The 19,259-nt window shown below is 41.7% G+C and overlaps 1 protein-coding gene across 4 annotated transcripts in view; it reads left to right on the top strand.

The window, feature by feature from the left end:
- Positions 1 to 2,036: 2,036 nt before the first annotated feature.
- dock5 (dedicator of cytokinesis 5) overlaps positions 2,037 to 19,259 on the top strand; it is a 39,503-nt gene continuing 22,280 nt past the window's right edge. For 2 of the 4 annotated variants that reach the window (XM_080895076.1, XM_080895077.1), the window contains exons 1-14: positions 2,037 to 2,270; positions 10,034 to 10,117; positions 10,339 to 10,379; positions 10,473 to 10,528; positions 10,803 to 10,899; positions 11,065 to 11,213; positions 11,349 to 11,484; positions 11,576 to 11,733; positions 14,611 to 14,692; positions 15,271 to 15,400; positions 16,132 to 16,204; positions 18,325 to 18,467; positions 18,623 to 18,748; positions 18,880 to 19,004. In XM_080895076.1, the coding sequence (XP_080751202.1) occupies positions 2,228 to 2,270; positions 10,034 to 10,117; positions 10,339 to 10,379; positions 10,473 to 10,528; positions 10,803 to 10,899; positions 11,065 to 11,213; positions 11,349 to 11,484; positions 11,576 to 11,733; positions 14,611 to 14,692; positions 15,271 to 15,400; positions 16,132 to 16,204; positions 18,325 to 18,467; positions 18,623 to 18,748; positions 18,880 to 19,004 (1,443 nt within the window). In that variant the 5' untranslated portion in view covers positions 2,037 to 2,227. The remainder of the gene's footprint in view (positions 2,271 to 10,033; positions 10,118 to 10,338; positions 10,380 to 10,472; positions 10,529 to 10,802; positions 10,900 to 11,064; positions 11,214 to 11,348; positions 11,485 to 11,575; positions 11,734 to 14,610; positions 14,693 to 15,270; positions 15,401 to 16,131; positions 16,205 to 18,324; positions 18,468 to 18,622; positions 18,749 to 18,879; positions 19,005 to 19,259) is intronic. The other 2 variants (XM_080895075.1, XM_080895074.1) reach the window with 1 other exon arrangement.

Here is a 19,259-nt window from a genome sequence, read left to right as displayed (position 1 = left end):
CTTTCAAACACACACACTAACACACCAGTGCACGCAGACACCCATCTAAATTTCATGATTTCTCCTTATGGAGGAAGAGCAGAAGTAGATATTAAAAAAATACCATGGCAGACCATAAATGTGACTCAAGAATGAGGCTTATCTATAGTACTGCAATAGCAGACAGCAGTCAGGTGATGGCACTGTTGCATTCCTTTTTGCAAGCTTGAGTGTTTTCTTTATAACTTCCCAAAAGCAACTCTTTACATTTCATATGAGAGATTTTGCCCAAAGCACAAGAAGAATCAGAGGCAAAAAGGGCACGAGCAGATGCGAACACCCTCCTACAATGAACTCAGCGAGCACCTACGGCTCAGCCAGAAATAGGTCACAATAATCATCTGTAACGGCTCAAGTCATAACCTTGAAAATTCAGTTACAAAATACATCCCTGGTCCCCAGTATTCTGGATGGCCTCAGTCAGTGTACTTAAACCATTTAGCTCTGTAAAACTGGTTAAACTTAGAGCAGAAAGAAAACATGCACAGTCACTCAAAATCCTATCAACTAAGAGCAGAAATGCTTTCCGGCTTTAATTAATTACAGTTTTCTCTATAGGCTTATAAAGTGCTATTTTGTAGTTCCCATATGTTTAATAGTCCCCCACACCACCACCACCCTTTTTTAAATAACAGCTTCTAATCAGACTGCTCTGCATTAGTAATAATTCATTACAAGCTGTGTTCAAAAAAGAGACACATCACAATAGATGGGGGACAGAATAATGGAAATTGTCCTGGTACAACAAAAGCACCACGGCTGAACATTACTGACAGCACCATTTGGTTGACCAGTGGCAGTAGAAAAATAAACACATATGACGGGCAAACAAAAGGCTGAATGGGCTACCAGATCTCAGAGCCAACAGCTGTAAATTACTTCAGTGGGTAGGGGATGGGAAGGCAAAGGGAGGGGAAAGGGTGAAGTCTCATCTCACTGATGGACAAATCAGCAGTTGTGTTTTCTGGCATTGCCTCCATAGGCGTCTCCTAATTTTGTGGCTTGCATGGAATGGGCCACAGTTAAATCAGATATAGTCTTGACTATGAGAGCATACCTAGAGAGGGGCCGAACAATCCAAATATCAGTAGTACCAATACCAACGCTGATATTGGTATTGATACTAGCATGACAGGATCGATATTTTGTTTCTTTCCCAAAGTCAGTATGCAGCCCACAGGATTGTGATAAATAAATATTTGTTTTTTGAAAATGAAAAAATATGCTAAATATACTATTAAAATGTCTATAGCCTATAACACATTTAAACAACAGAACTTGGCCCTAAGTACTTTAAAGACAGGCTCATTTATATTCCACGTCTCCAAAAAAACATAGTTTCAAAAATAAATGAACATTTGAAAGGTGTGTTTTGTTGTGCTAATTGTTGTGGAAAATAAAAAGCAAAGTGTAATCAATAAAATTGTTCAAATGTGTGAAGAACTTGTAATTGGATGATAAGTCATGACACAGTGATCTCCCTCATGTAAGCTGCCTTTAAGGTATAACTATCATTCTCGGTATTGGTATACCGATACTGGTACCAACATTTGCAGTATCACACAGTGCTGAGCACCACCAGCTGCAGCAGGGACTCTGCAGTTCAATCTCATTTTGAATTAAAAAACAATAACCTGGCTATCATTTATTTATTGCTCATCAGTGATTTATAATTCTGTCTTCAATTAATTATTCCTCTGTAAGATTGTCAACTTGTGAGGCAGTGGCCTCCTGAAACCGACACTATCGGGAGTCACTGGAGCAAAGCGAGAGATAGTTCAGTCTTCTCTAATTTCCCCGAATTCAATTTGAAGCTCATTTGAGGATTTATGAGGAACTGTTAAAGTTATCGATTGACTGATGGCGAGAGCAAAATAGCTGCTGGGACTAAGGTTGCCTGGGACAACTACCTCCCCTTGATGAAATAAGTCCCTGCGGTGTATTGTGGGACTGCCCTGCGTTGTATTGCGCTGGGGGTTGGGGGTTAGCTCGTCAAGTGAATGGTTCACGCCTATCCCGCTCTCTCCTCTCTCGGCCGTGTTGTGCCCTCCTCTCCCCTCCCCGTGAACAAGTTATGATGGCGGAACTGTAGATCTCGGGACGAGCAGGAGTGCACCGCCCGCCCTCGGTTAGCAAGTGTATATACTTATTTATTTATCCACCCAACTTCACGTCTTCCCCCTCAGCTATGACCCGCTGGATTCCTACTAAAAAAGAGAAGTACGGAGTGGGTAAGTGTTTGTATTTAACTACGTGCCCACCACCCCTCTTTATTATTTTCTTTTGCTAGTGAACAACTCTCCGCGTTAACTCCCAGAAACTCCACCAACTTCAAGAGGGACAAGAGTCGGGAAGTTGGGAAACTTAAGTTACTGGCGACTTTGTTGCTGTTGTTGTTTGTGACCTGAAGTGATTGTTACCACACTGTTGCCCAACTGGGTTTCACAAGCTTCCCTGTGGGGGCTTGTTCTCCCGTTTGTCCCTCTGTGCAGTTTGGTTTTAAGTGAGAAATTATTTACAGTTCAGTTACTACAATGTGCGAGGAGAAATGGGGGAAGAGCCGGGAGTTCAGTGAACGTATCAGCCATTCTTGAGTTTATAATCCCGCCGAGCTGAAGCTGTGCTGTAGTTAAGGTGAACTTGAATGAATCGTCATTTTGCTGAAAGGTCCTTTCCTTCAAGGACTCCTGTCGGGCCCCCACATGGGATCCGCTGCTGTGACTGCATGCCTCATGTGAGATAGTGCAGGAATGTTATTTGCATAGGCACGAGAGGAACTTTGTGGACAAGTGGCATTTGGCTACATTTACATAAGACTGTAATGTGTCAATGCAGTGGACCATGACCACGTAGCATATGTTTGTGGTCCTCACGACTGTATTTTACACTTAAGTTTGTTAAACTAAGGTGTGGCCCTTCCACCTGTGTGTGTGTGTGTGAGCTTGCAGTTTACTTTGCATGTATGAATGCATACACGTATGCTCGTGCTATCAGGTACCAGTTATCCACGCCCTCAAGGCAAATCAGCACAACTGTTGTCTCTGTTAGGAATCCCTTTGATGTTTACTGTAAAGATTTTATAGCCTACACAGGTTGTCTGGTCATCGGTTTCTTCCCTGAGTCACTGCTGGATCTTTTGGTTTAAGCTACAGACACTTACCAATATCGCTTCCTGGTGTACTACACACATGAGAGTGAATATATCTGGTGTCTTTTTTTTCTTCTTCTCTGGATGAATCACAGCTTAGGACTGAAATACCTTGGCTGTGTTCTCTAACCTGGATCCCCCGCCCATGACTTTATTTTGGCTTTAAATAAAATGTTCTGTGCTCGATTTGCTGTTGTGACTAAAAATATTTCTAAGCCACAATTCTAAGGCCGCATGTGTTTCTCTGCACACAAACTCTGCCTTTTGGTTTGCATGTGACCTTGTTTTAGCAGCTGATATCGAGGAATATATATATATATATATATTGTGTAGATGGTGCCATTCTCCTGACATTATTTTTCTTGCCCCAGAAACAAGGCAGGAGTCACTAACGTTGTACGTAATCCTTAAAATGCCATCGGACCCCCGTACAAGGGCTTACATTTTTAATCCGATTAGTTAACCAAGGCTGTGCTCAAATACGGGCAACTACACTTTTTTGGATGAAAGAAGAGATTGTAAGGGTTCTGATCATATCAGTTATATCACACTAGTTAATGGGGAAATGTGAATAATAAGGAGCTTAAGAGCTGTAATGGTGAATTTGTGACACTGTCATAATAGGATAGCTTCATATTTTTTATATCCAGAAGAGAAACGCTGCCCTGGAGGCTCAAAGGCATTGAAATCACCAGGTCTTGGGGAGTGATGACACATGTGTGGCTCCAGAGGGAGCTCTGGAAAATCCGGTAAATTACCTCAGGTGATGTCAGTTGAGTCAGCATCAGTCGGGACTTCACGTCTGAGGAAGAAGAAAAAAACCTGGAGGTACGGAATACAGAACGACCAATACATTTAAATTCCCGGCTAATATTGGCCTGCTTCAGATATGCCACTGTTGGTGTGTATGCTGTGTATTATGTGCGCCGACAAGGAAATATAATGCAGGAGAAGATGCTTGGGGTATTTTACGAATGAAATTCACACAGTTTATCCAGTAGAGCAGCGTTGACTTCATTGTTTTTATGCTAATGACACATCGCAGCTGGTGCCTGCCTTTTTATTGTAAACTGTGACCAGTTTTTGAAGGGACCCTGTTGTTACAATGACTCTATTATAATTTTTTTCTTCCTGTTTCAGTATAAATGCTGTGTGTTCAGTACAGCGTAGTACTGTGATAGTTTGCATGGAGATATTTTATCGATGCAGGGACACGAAAGATCTATGTTTTATAAAGTAAATGGAAATACTCATGGAATACTACAAACAAGAGGGCTCATCTAATGCACCACCACACTGAGAGAATGTTAGTGGAGCTGACGTACACTAAATTGACTCAAGTGAAAAATTATCTATCACTGGACACACTTACAGAGCAACCGCCTAATTCAGAGCACGCTAATGGCTCAGTCACACAAATGAAAATAGGACACTAGCCTCCTTACGTCTATGAAGTCTAGCTTATGGCAACATTTATGGCAGGTTTTAGTGACAGTGTTGGCACGTTTGACTCATTTTACAACAATAAAAAGACTGGGGTGAGATAACTTTATCTTATTGGATAAAACCAAGTTTAACCGTGAGGGCTTAATTTGCAGTTGTTAATTTGCATATATCTTTGCAATATTCTGTTAAAATGTTAAGAAAAAGGTAAAAATTCTCAATAATATTGTATCTTGAGTGAAGTATTGTGAGTGTATCTGTTGTTTCCCCATACCTACTCTATGCATAGTTAAAGAATATAGGCAGCTATGTTGATAATGGAATTTTCCATGAAATCCATCAAAGTCTTATCAGCACTGGCTGGTAAATCCACTAATATAGTGTGCAGCATGAAAGAAGTTTCTTCGACTTCTGAAACTGTAGCTCATCTCTGCTTGGAGGTAGATTGGTTGCCAGTCTACACAAGGCTCCTTTAGATTTAGAATAGCATGCCTTTATTGCCTCTGCAAAATGTTGCACAATTAAATTCTGATGTATCTCCTGTTAGCCGTGCATACATACAGAGGAACCACTACGGGGAGAACAAAACCGCTGCATCAGTGCGCCTCCACCCTTGTCAAAGCAGACCTCTCCCACTAGTCGTCTGGAATAAGAACATGAATTTTCTGGCTGTGCTAAATCGAACCTTATCCCTTTTAAGAACTGTCCATTGCGACGCTCACAGTATTATTTGATAACAACACTTACTCGCTGGCGGTACTCATTAAAAGGGCCCCTTCAGAAATGTTTGAAGAGGCCTAAAAATATCGCCTTGAATAATAATGTGTGTCTGAGAAGGGCTTACACTCTTCAAGAAAATGTAATAGACCATCTAAAAATTCTTAAAAGCACAATGTGAAAGTTAGTTTCATTAGAACCGTGATGTCTCCCGATAAACTGAGTGGTGCGCTATCGTTTTACGTGCCCTGGGTGCATCAGGTGTCCAAATCAGTCTTGTGTAAGCAGTTTGTTGGCCCACAATGACTGTGAAAATAGCTGTGTCACAGTTATGCTTGTTCACATACATACAAATTTAAGCTGATGAACACCCTTTAGTGCAGGGAAGTCGAGACAGTTCCAGTGAAGTAACAATAAACATTTCTGAGTAACAATAAGCGGCTTGTGTGATAATTGAGTCATAATTGTAAAAGCTGTCTTACAGTTTCTTACAAGCAACACTTCTGCCTCCTGTTATTACCTGAAGTTTTCCTCAGAGAGCTGCCATTCTAGCCACCACAACTTCCACTTGATGAAATTAGGCAATAAATAGCATGTAGCATTTTCTTTAAAATGATGAACCGCTTACTTTTGTTCTCTCTGCTTGCCTGGGGCGGGCGGGGTTGGGGGGTGGAGGTTGTTATTAACAAAATCCACTGGCTTTGCAGCGTAAATACATCACAGTCATTACATCCCCCAGTTTGCCAATCTTGCCATGTCAAACCTAACTGCAGCCGGTGATTTGGAGATAAGTGCTGCCTTCGTTCTCAGTTCGGACAGACTGAACCAATACCTGTTTGCTTTTAAAACGTAATAGCAGATGAATCTCCTTCTTCTTTTACAACCTGGTGAAAGAAGTCTGTACTTCTAAGGTTTTTTTAATTTTCTTTTTCTGTTTAATGTTGCAGCAGGTTTTTTTTCCCTACCCAAATAAAAAGATGAACCCAAGCTGCTCTAATTTTATCCTTTTTTGCACTTTTTGCTTTGAACTTGAGAATTAACTTTCTGATTTATGGATAACATAAAAAGACTTATTAGCTGGAGCACAGTTTTAAGATCATTTCTGGCTGTCTAGACAAGGAGATGGGAGGCTCGAGGCTTTTCTTGTGAGGCCTTTACCTTTTGAGAAATGCTGCCGGGGGAGAATTGGCTCAAAAGCAAACCTTAATAGACTTACTTATCTAATGGCTTTTTGGAGAGATACTAACTGAACCTGTCCCTGCTTTTGGTAGTGTATGACATTTGTATGCCACAAGAGATACTGGATGTGATACATCACTGAGTGGTAGTTTATAGGAGGAAATAATAATATTTTAGTAGTTGCATCTGAAAAGTGATTTGATTTTGTATAAATGAATATGCTGCCTGTGCATCAAACCCCGTGCAGCGTGGCACTTAGTATTTCTATCCCATTATGGACTTTATGTTATTTTTTTTTTACTGCACTGAAGGCTTTTCTACATTGAATGCAGAGGATTTGTATAGTAACATTTTCAAGGATTTCTTTCAGAAATTGATTCTTTCATCATTTAAAGCTGTTTTTTTTCTTTTTTCTTTTAATGCTGTGTTGTTTTATCTTGGTCATGCAATGGTCCTTTCATGCCCAGTCAGCACTAAGAACAATAGATTCTCATTGTATTGTGTTAACTTTGATGAGCTGCCAGCGGCTGCCCAAACTCTTCGACTGGGGTGTTCTTTAATTGTTGGCTAGTGCACCTCTATGGTAAATCATTTAGGGGGAATCAGGCTGACTCTGATTTAACATTAGCATGCTCATTAACTTGAACTTGTGCCGATAGAGCTTTATTGGACTTTACAACAGTAGCTACAGGCTCAGCATTTGAAGTTTAAGAGGAAGACAGGGTGCCTCAGAGTGGCACAGATTAGCTTTGCTGCCAGAGCCCAGACTGATGCTTTTGCTTTAGACAGTGTGGCTCTTGCCAGGCCCGGACACTGTCAAGTTGGTGAATGGCCCATTGTCACTCTTGGCTTGACTAGAGGCAGATGTCATTTTCTTCAGTGCACATATTCTGGCTGCATATATAATTAATTTCCTGGTGATTCATAGTATGCCTGTAACTTCTTTTTAAATACAAAGACGATTCCAAAAAAGTTCAGACTGTGTAAACTGTAAATGAAAAGTGAATGCAATGATTTGCAAATCTCATAAACACACATTTTATTCGCAATCGAACATAGAAACCACATCAGTTGTTTAAAATGAGAAAATCTACCATTTCAGGAAAAACAAATAAGTTACATTTGAATTTGATGACAGCAACATGTCTCAAAAAAGTTGGGTCAGGGGGGCCATGTTTACTACTGTATAGCGTCCCCTCTTCTATTAACAAAAGTCAAAAATATCTGGGCGCTGAGGAGACCATTTATTGGACTTTTGGGAGAGGAATGTTGTCCCGTTCTTGTCTGACAGGATTATAGCTGCTCAGCAGTCCCCCATTTCTCATTTCATGATGGGCCAAATGTTTTCAGTTGGTGAAAGGTTTCGGCGACAGACAGGCCAGTTCAGCAACCGGATTCTTCTATTATTAAGTCATGCTATTGTAATAGATGCAGTATGTGGTTTTTGCATTGTCTTGCTGAAAAATGGAAGCCCTAGGCTCAAAAGACATAATCAAAGCTCCCAATTCCATAGACACTAATGGATCCCCAGACCGTCAGAGATACAGGCTTTTTTGCTGAGCAACAGATCGTCCCTCTCTTTTTTTTTTTTAGTCGGGAGGACTTACAAGAAGAATTTAAAATTTGGATTAGTCTCACCACAGTTTTCCAGTTTGTCCATTTTAAATGAACTTGGCTCAGAGTAAACAGCAGTGTTTCTGGATCATGTTCACATACAGCTTCTTCTTTGCACAATAGAGCTTTACCCTGCATTTGTCTATGCCACTTGTGGAAGTATTCCTGAGCCCATGCAGTGATTTGCATGACAGAATCATGTCTGTTTTTAATGCAGTGCTGCCTGAGGGCCCAAAGAGCATGGGCATGCAATACTAACTTCCATTGTCCTTGCGCACAGAGATTTCTCCCCATTAACCTCTTTAGCTGCAGTTTTAGCAGCTATTTTTTTTCTTCCCCTTACATCTTCATCCTTTTGTTTCTGCATCCCAACTTCTTTTCTTACAGTGATACATTTTCTCACTTTAAACATTTGAGACTTTGTTCTGTTGTAAATAGAATTGTGTTTCTGAGCTCTACAAAACATTGGAATCTGTTATTATTTACATTTTGCACACCATCTTTTTTTTTTTTTTTTAGATTTGGGATTGGAAAACAACATCTGTGGCTTCTGTTCATGTTCATGTTCAAAAGCAGGAAAAGTTGAACTATTATTAGGTTGCACTAGCTGTCTATTTTGTTGACACAAGGAAGAACCTCACACCTGTCCAGGTGCTCCTAACAAAACAGCCGTCAAAAGCCAACGTGATATTCCAGGAGTTTTTTTTGCGCAGAAATGCAAACAAAGTCTCAAGCAAAAATGTGTTTTATGGAAAGCCGATGAGGAGGAAGTCAAAGAGAAGGAAAAGCAGTCACATTCAGTGATTTGTCAAGTTTTGGTATTCAGACTGAGGTGTGATAAGCTGAGCCAGTTGGAGCGTGCAGTGAAATCTGGCCTCCAGCAACAAGCATTATCACCATGCAAGTCAGGGCAGAGCTCTGCTCATAGTTCCTCCATCTTACTGTGAGAATGAGTGGCTGCGCGTTATTGCAGCTCCCTCAAGTCGTGAATAAGACCTTTGCTACAGTAGTGTTTGCCAAGGTTTCTCTTTTGCAGTTTTATGCGCGCGCGCATGTGTGTGTATATGAGTGAGTGTACATATGTTTTTACGCACAAGCATTTTCTTGTATTAACCCCTCCAATGTCTGTCCTGGTAAACGGCTAAAAAGGAAAAGATAGGAGCTGCCTCCAGGAAAGCTGCAAGGTTAAAAATGAGCACAGGGAGGGGCAGCGCTTGCAGGTGAGTCACTTGGCAGAAACACAGGCTGCAAGTGTAACTGCCGACCAAAGGTCACAGCACGCATGTTATCGGATATAGGGAGAGTCTGATGCTATTGCTTTTTTAGCGGTACTCCTCACGTTTGACACTGCAACTACCTGCTCCGGCGCGGTCTATTTACTGGAACGTTAATCACAGCCCGAAGGCATCCAATTCAATTAAAAATAGCACAAACGCTTTAGAGGTTTGAGTCACACAGGCGTGCTGCACAAACACACTGCCTGCTTTTAGAAAACGCAATAAGATGAGGAATAAATCAAAGATCAAGATCCTCTCTGCTGCGCGTGCGTGCTCTGTGACATGGAGGTTGAATTGGTTTCTTTTTTCCAGTGAGAAACTGCAAACCTCTGATCCAGAACTTCTTTTAAAACAGACTTGCTCCTCTGTGCAATAAGTGATTGAAAAGGGATTTGGGGTTTTTGCAGTAATTCACCGGACCTTGAGGAGGAACAAAACTCGTCAATCAATCTGTCTGCCCGAACCTTTTTATTTAATTTTTTTTGGTTAACAGTTTTTGTTGTGTGTGTGTGTGTGTGTGTGTGTGTGTGTGTGTGTGTGTGTGTGTGTGTGTGTGTGTGTGTGTGTGTGTGTGTGTAAGATTCACATTATGAGACAGTCCTGCTTTGTCCTTCAGTGATCTACAATTATGATGCCAGTGGCGAACAGGAGCTGTGTCTACAAGTGGGGGACACGGTGCACATACTTGAGAAATTTGAAGGTGAGCAAGCATAAGCACACAGCAGGCCCCGACACATCCCTCTTTCCCCTAATCTAAAGCAAGCTGACACAGGAACTTAAATGAGATGTTGAACTAACTGGCACTCAGTGTGTTATGCATAGTAATGTAAATGAGTCTATTACATTGTCCTCCTGACATCACTCCTATCTCGCTCTATCCCTCAGTGTAACGTTTTTGTTGGGTAATTTATGTCTTCTTAGGCTGGTATAGGGGCTATGCTCTACGCAGGAAATCACAAAAGGTATGGGCAATAGTGCTATATTATCATCATTGTCTTGGTGTGTATGTGTGTGTGTAATTTACTGATCACTATGAAATTTTTCTTTTTCTTCAGGGCATTTTCCCTGCTTCCTACATCCACTTAAAGGAGGCTACGGTTGAGGGAATAGGGTGAGATCACATATCAGTAAACAGATCATTTTGATGATAATCTGCTCTGCTTTTGGTTTGCTGTCCAGCCTTGTGTTTTGCCAGCAACATAGCAGTGCACTTACAATTATCATAAGTGAGGACTCAGTAATGCTTTTCTTGGCTGTGTAAGGAAACCATCCACCTATTTATCATGTATAGAAAAGCACTTGAATCTATCCAAATTATATGACATGATCTATGAGTGATGAGCCACTTTTCCAATGTCTTTCTATTCTCTTTTTGTGGCTGGTAGCCAGCAGGAAATAATTATTCCGGCCGATTTACCCCTGGTACAAGAGCTCGGAGCTACTCTGAGGGAATGGGCCCAGATATGGCAGAAGCTGTATGTGGTATGTGGAGACTTTTTTCTTTTATCTGCCACTTTGACTTTTGTACACACAGTTCCGTGCACCTCTGTTTTTCACCCCTTTGACACACTTTTGTTATAAAGTTTCATTGCTCTTCATTCCTCTGAAGAAAGGTATTACTTATAATAAAACCTGTTTAACTGGCAGGAGAACAAGACAATTTTGTTCAGGACTGTGCAGCAGATGGCCTACAGCCTCATCGAATATCGATCTCAGATAGTGTCAGGAACGCTGCCCAAGGATGACCTTGTAGAGCTCAAAAAGAAAGTCACAGCAAAGATTGATTATGGAAACCGGTATGAATCCTTTTTTTTTTTTTTTCCTTTAGGAACTATTATTGTTGTAAAATCTCCTCAGGTTGTATGGGTGAGCCTTTTAAAATTGCTTCTGTAAACTTATTTGATGCTGTGTTGATCCTCTGGCTTGCTCAGGATTCTGGGTCTGGACCTGGTGGTGCGGGATGAAGCGGGAAACATGCTGAATCCTGACAGGACTAGTACGGTCAGCCTGTTCCGGGCCCATGAGACCGCCTCCCGCAGCGTTGATGACAGGATACAAGAGGAGAAGGCACAGTTCCGATTTGTTGATACTATCACTGGCTGTCAGTTTCATTTAATGTTGTTGTCCACTCACTGTTTCCGGCCTTGTTTTCATCCAGACACGGCTACAGAACCTGGAAATGAGGCGTCAGACTCTTTTCAGTACAGTGCACACCTACAGCTTGTTCATGAACTTGAAAAACTTTGTGTGTAACATTGGAGAAGATGCCGAGCTGCTAATGTCTCTGTATGACCCGGATCAGTCTGAATTCATCAGGTTAGCTTGTTTTTTTTGTTTTTTGTTTTTTTCTCTTAACTCGACAACTAAACAAGTTTGCCGTTCGATAGTTTGCGCTCGTCTATGCCTCTAAAAGTCTATAGAAATGTTCACAATGTTTATATAATTGATCAGAAAACTTTTAAAGAAGTATTAATGGCTCGCAATACTACAACTGCTAAAGTGAAAAATTAGGAATTGCAATTATTTATGTAATGCAATGGGGAAAACAAATGTAATAATGGCTGGAGGTTGTGGATTATCGTCAAATAACTCAGCACAGCTCTGCTTTAAATTAGCACTCAAGGCTGATCGTTGTTAGGCATTCATCTGCTTGCTGGTGTAGAAAACTACCGTCTCTATTTGCTGTTAGACATTATACCCGCATAAATAATGGAAGTGATTAAAGCAACCTTTAAAAAGTAAACATTTTGCTAACTGAATGTTAGACAAATTAGTGGTGCAAAACCTCGAAACAGTCATACTGCCGATGCTCATATCTGACCCACCACGTACAAACGCAACGAGTGGAAATGACACTGTTTTCACTTTACGCTCAGACGTTGAGATCTTGTAGATGGAACATTTTAAGTGCAACAAATAGCTTTAGATCTGGCAGGGCTAAAGCTGAAAGAAGTCAGACTTGGCGAGAAAACCCAGGCTGACCAGCTGACCTCAGTGCCTCACTACATCAGCAGATGGCTGGCAGATATTATTCGTGGTTTGCTGTTTAAGCTGCTGGCCTGCAAGCTCTTATTGCTGTTTCTGCAAGTTGCTTTACAACCCACCTCCATCGTTTCATGCTACTCGTGCTTTGTCTCACTGAAGCTGCCGTCACACACGGAGTGATTTGAATGTTAAGCATCGCATTGAACTTCACAGTTGGTTGCTAGTTGAAATTCCGGTTGCCTAGATAGTCCTAAAATGTAGCCTGTCATGCATCACTCTTCAGTATTCAAGGTTCACCTTCTACCAGATTGCAGAAGTTGGAACAGTTTGTTGCCAGGATGGGGCGGGTCCTTCAGTATCTGCGCTGCTCTAGTCCGGCATCTCCTGGTGTAGGTGTCCTGAAGCGGGGGGAGAGCAATCCTGCAGCAGTGTTCTGCTGTACGGATCACTCTCTGGAGAGCTTTTTGGTCCTTCACACAGCTGTTCCCAAACCACGATGTCATGTTCTGTGTGAGGATGCTCTCCACAGCACCTGTATAGAAAATCCTGAGGATCTTTGGAGAGACCCTGAACTTCCTCAGTTGTCGTAGGTGATACAGGCGCTGCCTAGCCTGGACCTGAATGTGGGCAGCCCATGTCAGGTCTGAGGAGATGTGGACACCAAGACACTTGAAGGACTGCACCCTCTCCACTGGAGCTCTATTGATGATAATGGGCTTGTAGTCTCTGTGCTGACCCCTTCTGAAGTCCACCACCAGCTCCTTGGTCTTGCTGACGTTCAGCTGGAGGTGGTTGTCCTGGCACCATGATGCCAGATTCTTCACTTCATCCATGTAGGCCGCCTCATCGTTGTTGGAGATGGCACCCAACACCACTGTGTCATCAGCAAAGTTCACAATGGTGTTGGAGCCATGGGTGGCCACACAGTCTGAAGTGTAGAGGGAGTAGAGCAGTGGCGAGAGGACACATCCCTGAGGTGCTCCTGTGTTGATGGTGATGCTGTTAGAGACGCATCTACCCACCCTCACCACCTGAGTTCTGCCAGTGAGGAAGTCCAACACCCATGCACACAGACGGCTGTTAAGTCCCAGATCCCTCAGCTTTGTGAACAGTCTGCAGGGCACTATTGTGTTAAACGCTGAACTATAATCAACAAACAGCATTCGCACATAGTTACCCTGTTTCTTGTCCACGTGGCTGAGAGTGGTGTGTAGGACGTGGGCGATGGCATCCTCTGTGGATCTGTTGGATCTGTAGGCGAACTGCATCGGATCTGTGGTGTTTGGGATGGAGGAGGAGATGATGTTCTTCAGCAGCCTCTCAAACACCTTCATTACTACCGAGGTCAGTGCAACTGGCCGGTAATCGTTCAGGGATGAGGGTTTGCTGTTCTTGGGCACAGGGATGATGGTGGATCTTTTGAAGCATGTGGGGACCACAGACTTCGCCAGGGACTCGTTGAAGATGTAAGTGAACACACCTGCTAGCTGGTCAGCACAGCAGCGTAGCAGACGGCCGGTGATGCCGTCTGGTCCCGCCGCTTTCCTTGTGTTAACTCTCCTCAATGCCGCTCGGATGTCATGTTCCGTGATGCTGGTCTATTCTGTTATTCTGCATTCTTATTAGTATTCACTTCACTGGCTTGCCACGGAGATGACCCACCTGCTTCGTGTTGACAGCATTGCTTAAAGCCACCCTGAATGACATTGGCTTTCTATGGTCACCACGTTGCTGCAAATCACTTCCTGTGTAGATGCAGCTTTGATGTCATGTGCATTGTTATGGGATGCTCTGTTCTGTGGGGGTGTCTCGCTGCTGTCCAACCTGCATTTTTCCATATTTGTGCATGGAAATGCAGGGATGTGTGCTCTCGGGGAGGTCCCAGAACAGGGATGTACCGCCAAATATAATTTACTGCAGATGGAATCAGTCTTGTTTTGACTAAAATGGTCCTGACAGAAATACCAATAATGACCGGCTGGTGATGATTCTTTTAGGATGGCTGCATCCTCCTATGTTTGGTAAGGCCTACAGGGATATCTAGGCTCTTATAATTATGGCATTTAAAATATGCAGACACTTGAAATTTTTTTCTGGAAACTTTTGGATTTTATTGGGTGAGACATAAAATAATGCTGCTTTTACATCACTGGCTTTGGTTTCAGATAACGCCGTCTCTAACTGTGACTTTTATTTAAATTTTTGCAGTGAGAACTTCCTGGTGCGCTGGGACAGTACGGGAATGCCTAAAGAAATTGAAAAACTCAACAACCTGCCAGCGCTATTCACGGTAACCAAATCCCTACCCACCACAGTGCGTTCCCTCTCTTTCAGATTTAAACAATCCAAGCGCCGCCTGAAGTCTGTGACAAAGAAGACAATTAGCGTCTGGATTGCTCCTAATTTACTAAAAGTTTCACTGAATGGCTCACTCACAGCACATCATTGAAAATTTGAATGCATTCGCCTCCATTATGTTGCTTCTGCTTAAGTTAATAAGCGGTGCTCTGTAATCAAGTCACTGTGTTAACCTCCATGTGTGCCATCAGGAGCTAGTGGTTTGGAGTGTGATAAAGCCACATTAATCAAGGTGTACAGTTTAAGATTATAGCAAAGCACACAAGTGGATAGTCCTTTGAAAAGTAAAAACCTTGAGAAAAATAAGCATATAAACATGCTGGGAAGGCGATGTGTTTAAAGCTTTTACTCCACTCCTTTATCATGGAAATATTTTCCATCTGGTCCTCAGCTCCAGCCCTGTGTGTGTACACAATGACTGGCAAGTAGAGTCACTGCCTTTTGTACCTAATGCACCTTATCTCTCGCAGTGCCATAATAAATAATCTTTTGTGTGTCTTCTGTGTCCAGGACCTGAGCAGCACTGACTTGATGAGGCAGCGACTCTTCCTGGTGTGCCAGATCATCAGAGTGGGCAGCATGGAGCTGAAAGAGGGCAAGAAACAAACAGGTGGACTTAGGAGACCGTTTGGTGTGGCCGGTGAGGGACTTTTTTATGTCCTAATATTTGTAAGAGCAGTATAAAAGTTCAATTTAAGAAGGAAAAAAAGAAAAAGCTAGCCCTCTCTCGTGGTACAGATGCATGAATAGTTTTGTTGAGGTGGAGAAATGAAAGATCCATGTGTCGAAACGAAATGGGAACACCTGCTTCCTGACCTAGAAAATGCCTTCACTCTGCCTTGGCAAGGCAGTCGGAGGAAAATTGGTTTAGCAACTGTCTTTTTGTTTTCGGCCAGATGATTAGTGGATTTGATGGGAAATGGTTTTCCTCTGGTGTTCCAGCAAATGGACTGAAACCGGAGTCAGAATGAACATTCAACTCAGAAGTCATATTATTCTTAGCCAGGGAAAAAGCGTTTAAAAAAAAAAAAAAGCATTCTAGGAAAAGATCCGGGTGAAATGAACAATTCAAAGGCAAGATCAAGACCGCTCAATATATCTTACTAAGCTGGCTTTCTGCTGCGCCAGGCAACAGGTGAGCGAGATCCAACACCTGGCTCGGCTTCTTTTTCAGACGTGGAAAATACACTTTCCAGACTTATAAGTTAATTAACTTTCCGAGCTCTTTAAAAAATAAAACAGAAAAAAGGTGATTCCCATTTTGCTGTCGTTTTGGCATTTACTAGAAAACGCTGTCAAATCTAGTTAATTAGCTCGTCTTTTTCAGTCTGCATCCTTACTGTGAATGTGTCAATGTGTTTGTCATTGCAGTTATGGACATAACAGACATTGCCCACGGCAAAATAGATGACGAGGACAAACAGCATTTCATCCCCTTTCAGCAGTGAGTCCTCTAATGTTGTCATATTTTTGCTGTTTACAGGCTCGGTCTTGTTTTGTAACGCAACTCAATTGAGCACAAATAATTCATAAGAACATGAATAGCTCTCGAGTTATACTTACTGCCAACTGTGTTCCATTACGTTTGCTTTTTTTTCTTTTTCCAAGGCTGCAGTTCGACTTTTCCTACACTGTATTTCAAGGACAAAACACTTTTTGCAGTTCTAAATGAAAGAGAAGCTTCAAGATCATGTTTTTAGGGCACCTACAAACTGGAGGGGGAGGGGGGAGATAAACAATGACAGTCATATGTTCACAGGGATCGTAGATGGAAGAGAGCCAAAAATATCTCGACTCATTTCTGGCTTCTGTACAAATTTTACCAAGTTTTAACCTCAGTTTTTCTTTTCTTTTCACTCTAGAACAGATCACTCTGTCTTTTTGAGAAGGTAGAGACCAAAAAATAATACTGATTTAAATTTTCAATTCGTGGCATCCTTCTTATCTTGAAAGACTTTGGCCCTATGTGCTTTGTATCTGACAGGAAATATGCAAGCCTTCAGATAAATATTAGTTTTTGTTTGGACATATACAAAGGAAAGATTGCACCGCTGAGCGTTTTAAGCTTTCCAGCCTTGACAGGTTAATGATTTTTTTTTTTCATTTCATTAACAGAGTAAATGTTTTCGCACTGTACGAACAATTAGGTAAATATAAATAGACCAGGGTAAGTAAATTTTTAATTGAACACAAGATAAAAATAAATAAATAAATAACTACAACGAGACACTGTTACATTTTTCTCCTGAGCATTGAACGTGGTGAAAGGCTGTGAGATGGAACCGATTGAGATCACCAGTTTTGGCAAGCTGTCTGTAGCAAACTCTAGAGTTCACCTTACATCTTGGGACACACATTGCCCAGTTTAATCTGAGCTGGTCTGGTGAAGTAGAATAACTAAATAATAACCTAACATATAAAAAAAAAACGTTCATAGATACATAAACGTTCATATTTAATAAACTTTCCATTTACAAAACAGCATGAGATGCTGCAAGAAAAATGCAGTTACAACAACACGTCTCAGTTTTTCTACATTCAGTTTGCTGTCAGCACAGTGTGTCGGCTTAACTGTCTTAGTCTAATATCATTATGTAAAAGCCTTGGGTGATGTCTTTGTCGGCAAGAAGGCTGTAAAAGTGATGATGATTCAGACCTCTGTCTCAGATTAAATTAATGGTTTGGACAACAGCTCTCGTGATGCGACTCGTCCTTAACAGCCTGTAACACCATGCTTTGTGGTGCAAAATAAAGTAACCCCTCCAAAAAAACAAAAAAAACCCATTGATTTTCTTTCTCTGCTAATTTTACACCTTAAAAAGCCATCCAGTGGACCAGCTGGGACCTTTTGCTGGGCCTATTTTGGCCCTTGATTAACACCCCGATCTGCTGTGTTAACCTGCAGTCACAGGTAGAGCAGACTAGCCATAGCATGGTGTTGGAGAACTGAAAGCTAATCCAACATTGTAGAAGAGTAAAAACACAACATTTCATTGATTTAATGTGATATATGCTTTTGCAGCACACAGAAACCTGACAGTGAAACCTTAGCTGACACGTTTCTGCTTTCCTTGTTCCTTGTTACTAAACCACTACAATAGAGTTTTGTGATTATTCCCTTCTGTGTAATTACAGCGTCGGCACTGTGTAATTCTGTTTTCTGATACAAAGATGTTTGGCTAACCTCGCTGAGTACTTCCATAGTAGTGTAACTGTAAACTAAAAATGTGGTCAAGGGCTTTAAAGTACTTTAAAGATCAAAACTGATCGATTCTTTTTTTGGAAATCTATAAAGAGATTTCAAATTTATACACATTGGTGTTTGTCTTATTAAAAGTTAGAGTAGTGCTAGTATTTTAAGCAGATTTTCTCTGCTGTAGTCACTCGAGCAGAGCAGCAGGGATCTGGGAGAGATGGTGCGTGTTGTCAAAAACTCCAGAAAGCCTCACAGTGCCTTCGCAGCTCTTCCGTCCATTTGTTTGTCACCTGTCAAAGATGCTGGCAGTTGATTCTTTTTTTTTTTTTTACTTTCATTGTATTGTCACCTCTATATTTCCTTCTTAGGATAGCTATGGAAACCTACATCCGTCAGAGGCAGCTCATCATGTCTCCGCGCATCCCTTCTCGAGTCATAGGAGAGAATGAGCCCCTCACAGCTGTCTTCAACAAAGTCATTGCCACGCGGGAGGTCAATCACAAAGGCCAGGGTAAAATGAAGTGCTCACAGACCGTGTGTTCCCCTGTGATTTTAGAGGGTTGCTCTAAATTGACCTTTTTTTTGCTTTGAGGAAAATAATTGATGTGTGAGGGGTCTGCAAGGTGCAGTCTGCCTCATTGAATTTCTTTACATGTTTGCTGGCAGGGCTGTTTGTGACCATGAAGCTTCTCCCAGGGGACCTTGCCCAAGTCAGAAAGGACTACCCCCACTTTGTGGACCGCAGCACCGCTATCGTCAGGAAAATGGGCTTTCCAGAAATCATCCTCCCTGGTGAATTAAAGCCTTTGTTGATGGGCAGTTCTCACGACGGTCATGCTCATTTTAATTGCTCACGAAGCTGTGAGGGGCTTTTTTAAAATTTCTCAACACAACCTTCTGATCGTCTGTTATCCCTCATCCAGGAAACGTGAGGAATGATATTTATGTAACCTTGCTACAAGGAGAATTTGACCGTGGTAAAAAGAAGACCCCCAAAAATGTAGAGGTCATACTGAGTGTGCACGATGATGAAGGCAATCCCATGGAGGTAAAATAGACCAGTGAATGACATTTAAAAAAAAATGTAATTTAATTTGATCTTAATGCAGCTTACTGAATGGCATCTTTATATAAGTCATATAATTGTGACAGTATACATGTGGTTGTGGACAGCCCTAAAGATAGAAAAGTGTTCTATTTCACTTATCAACAATCAGAAGTTCTGTTTTTTTTCTGTTTAGTAAACACTAGTCTATAAAAACTGGAAAGCACAGTTCACTTACTCAAGTTGCCCCATACCTCT

This window comes from Rhamphochromis sp. 'chilingali', assembly GCF_963969265.1.
Source record: "Rhamphochromis sp. 'chilingali' genome assembly, chromosome: 10".
NCBI classification, from domain to species: Eukaryota; Metazoa; Chordata; class Actinopteri; order Cichliformes; family Cichlidae; genus Rhamphochromis; species Rhamphochromis sp. 'chilingali'.
This window is presented reverse-complemented; position numbering and strand designations above follow the sequence as displayed.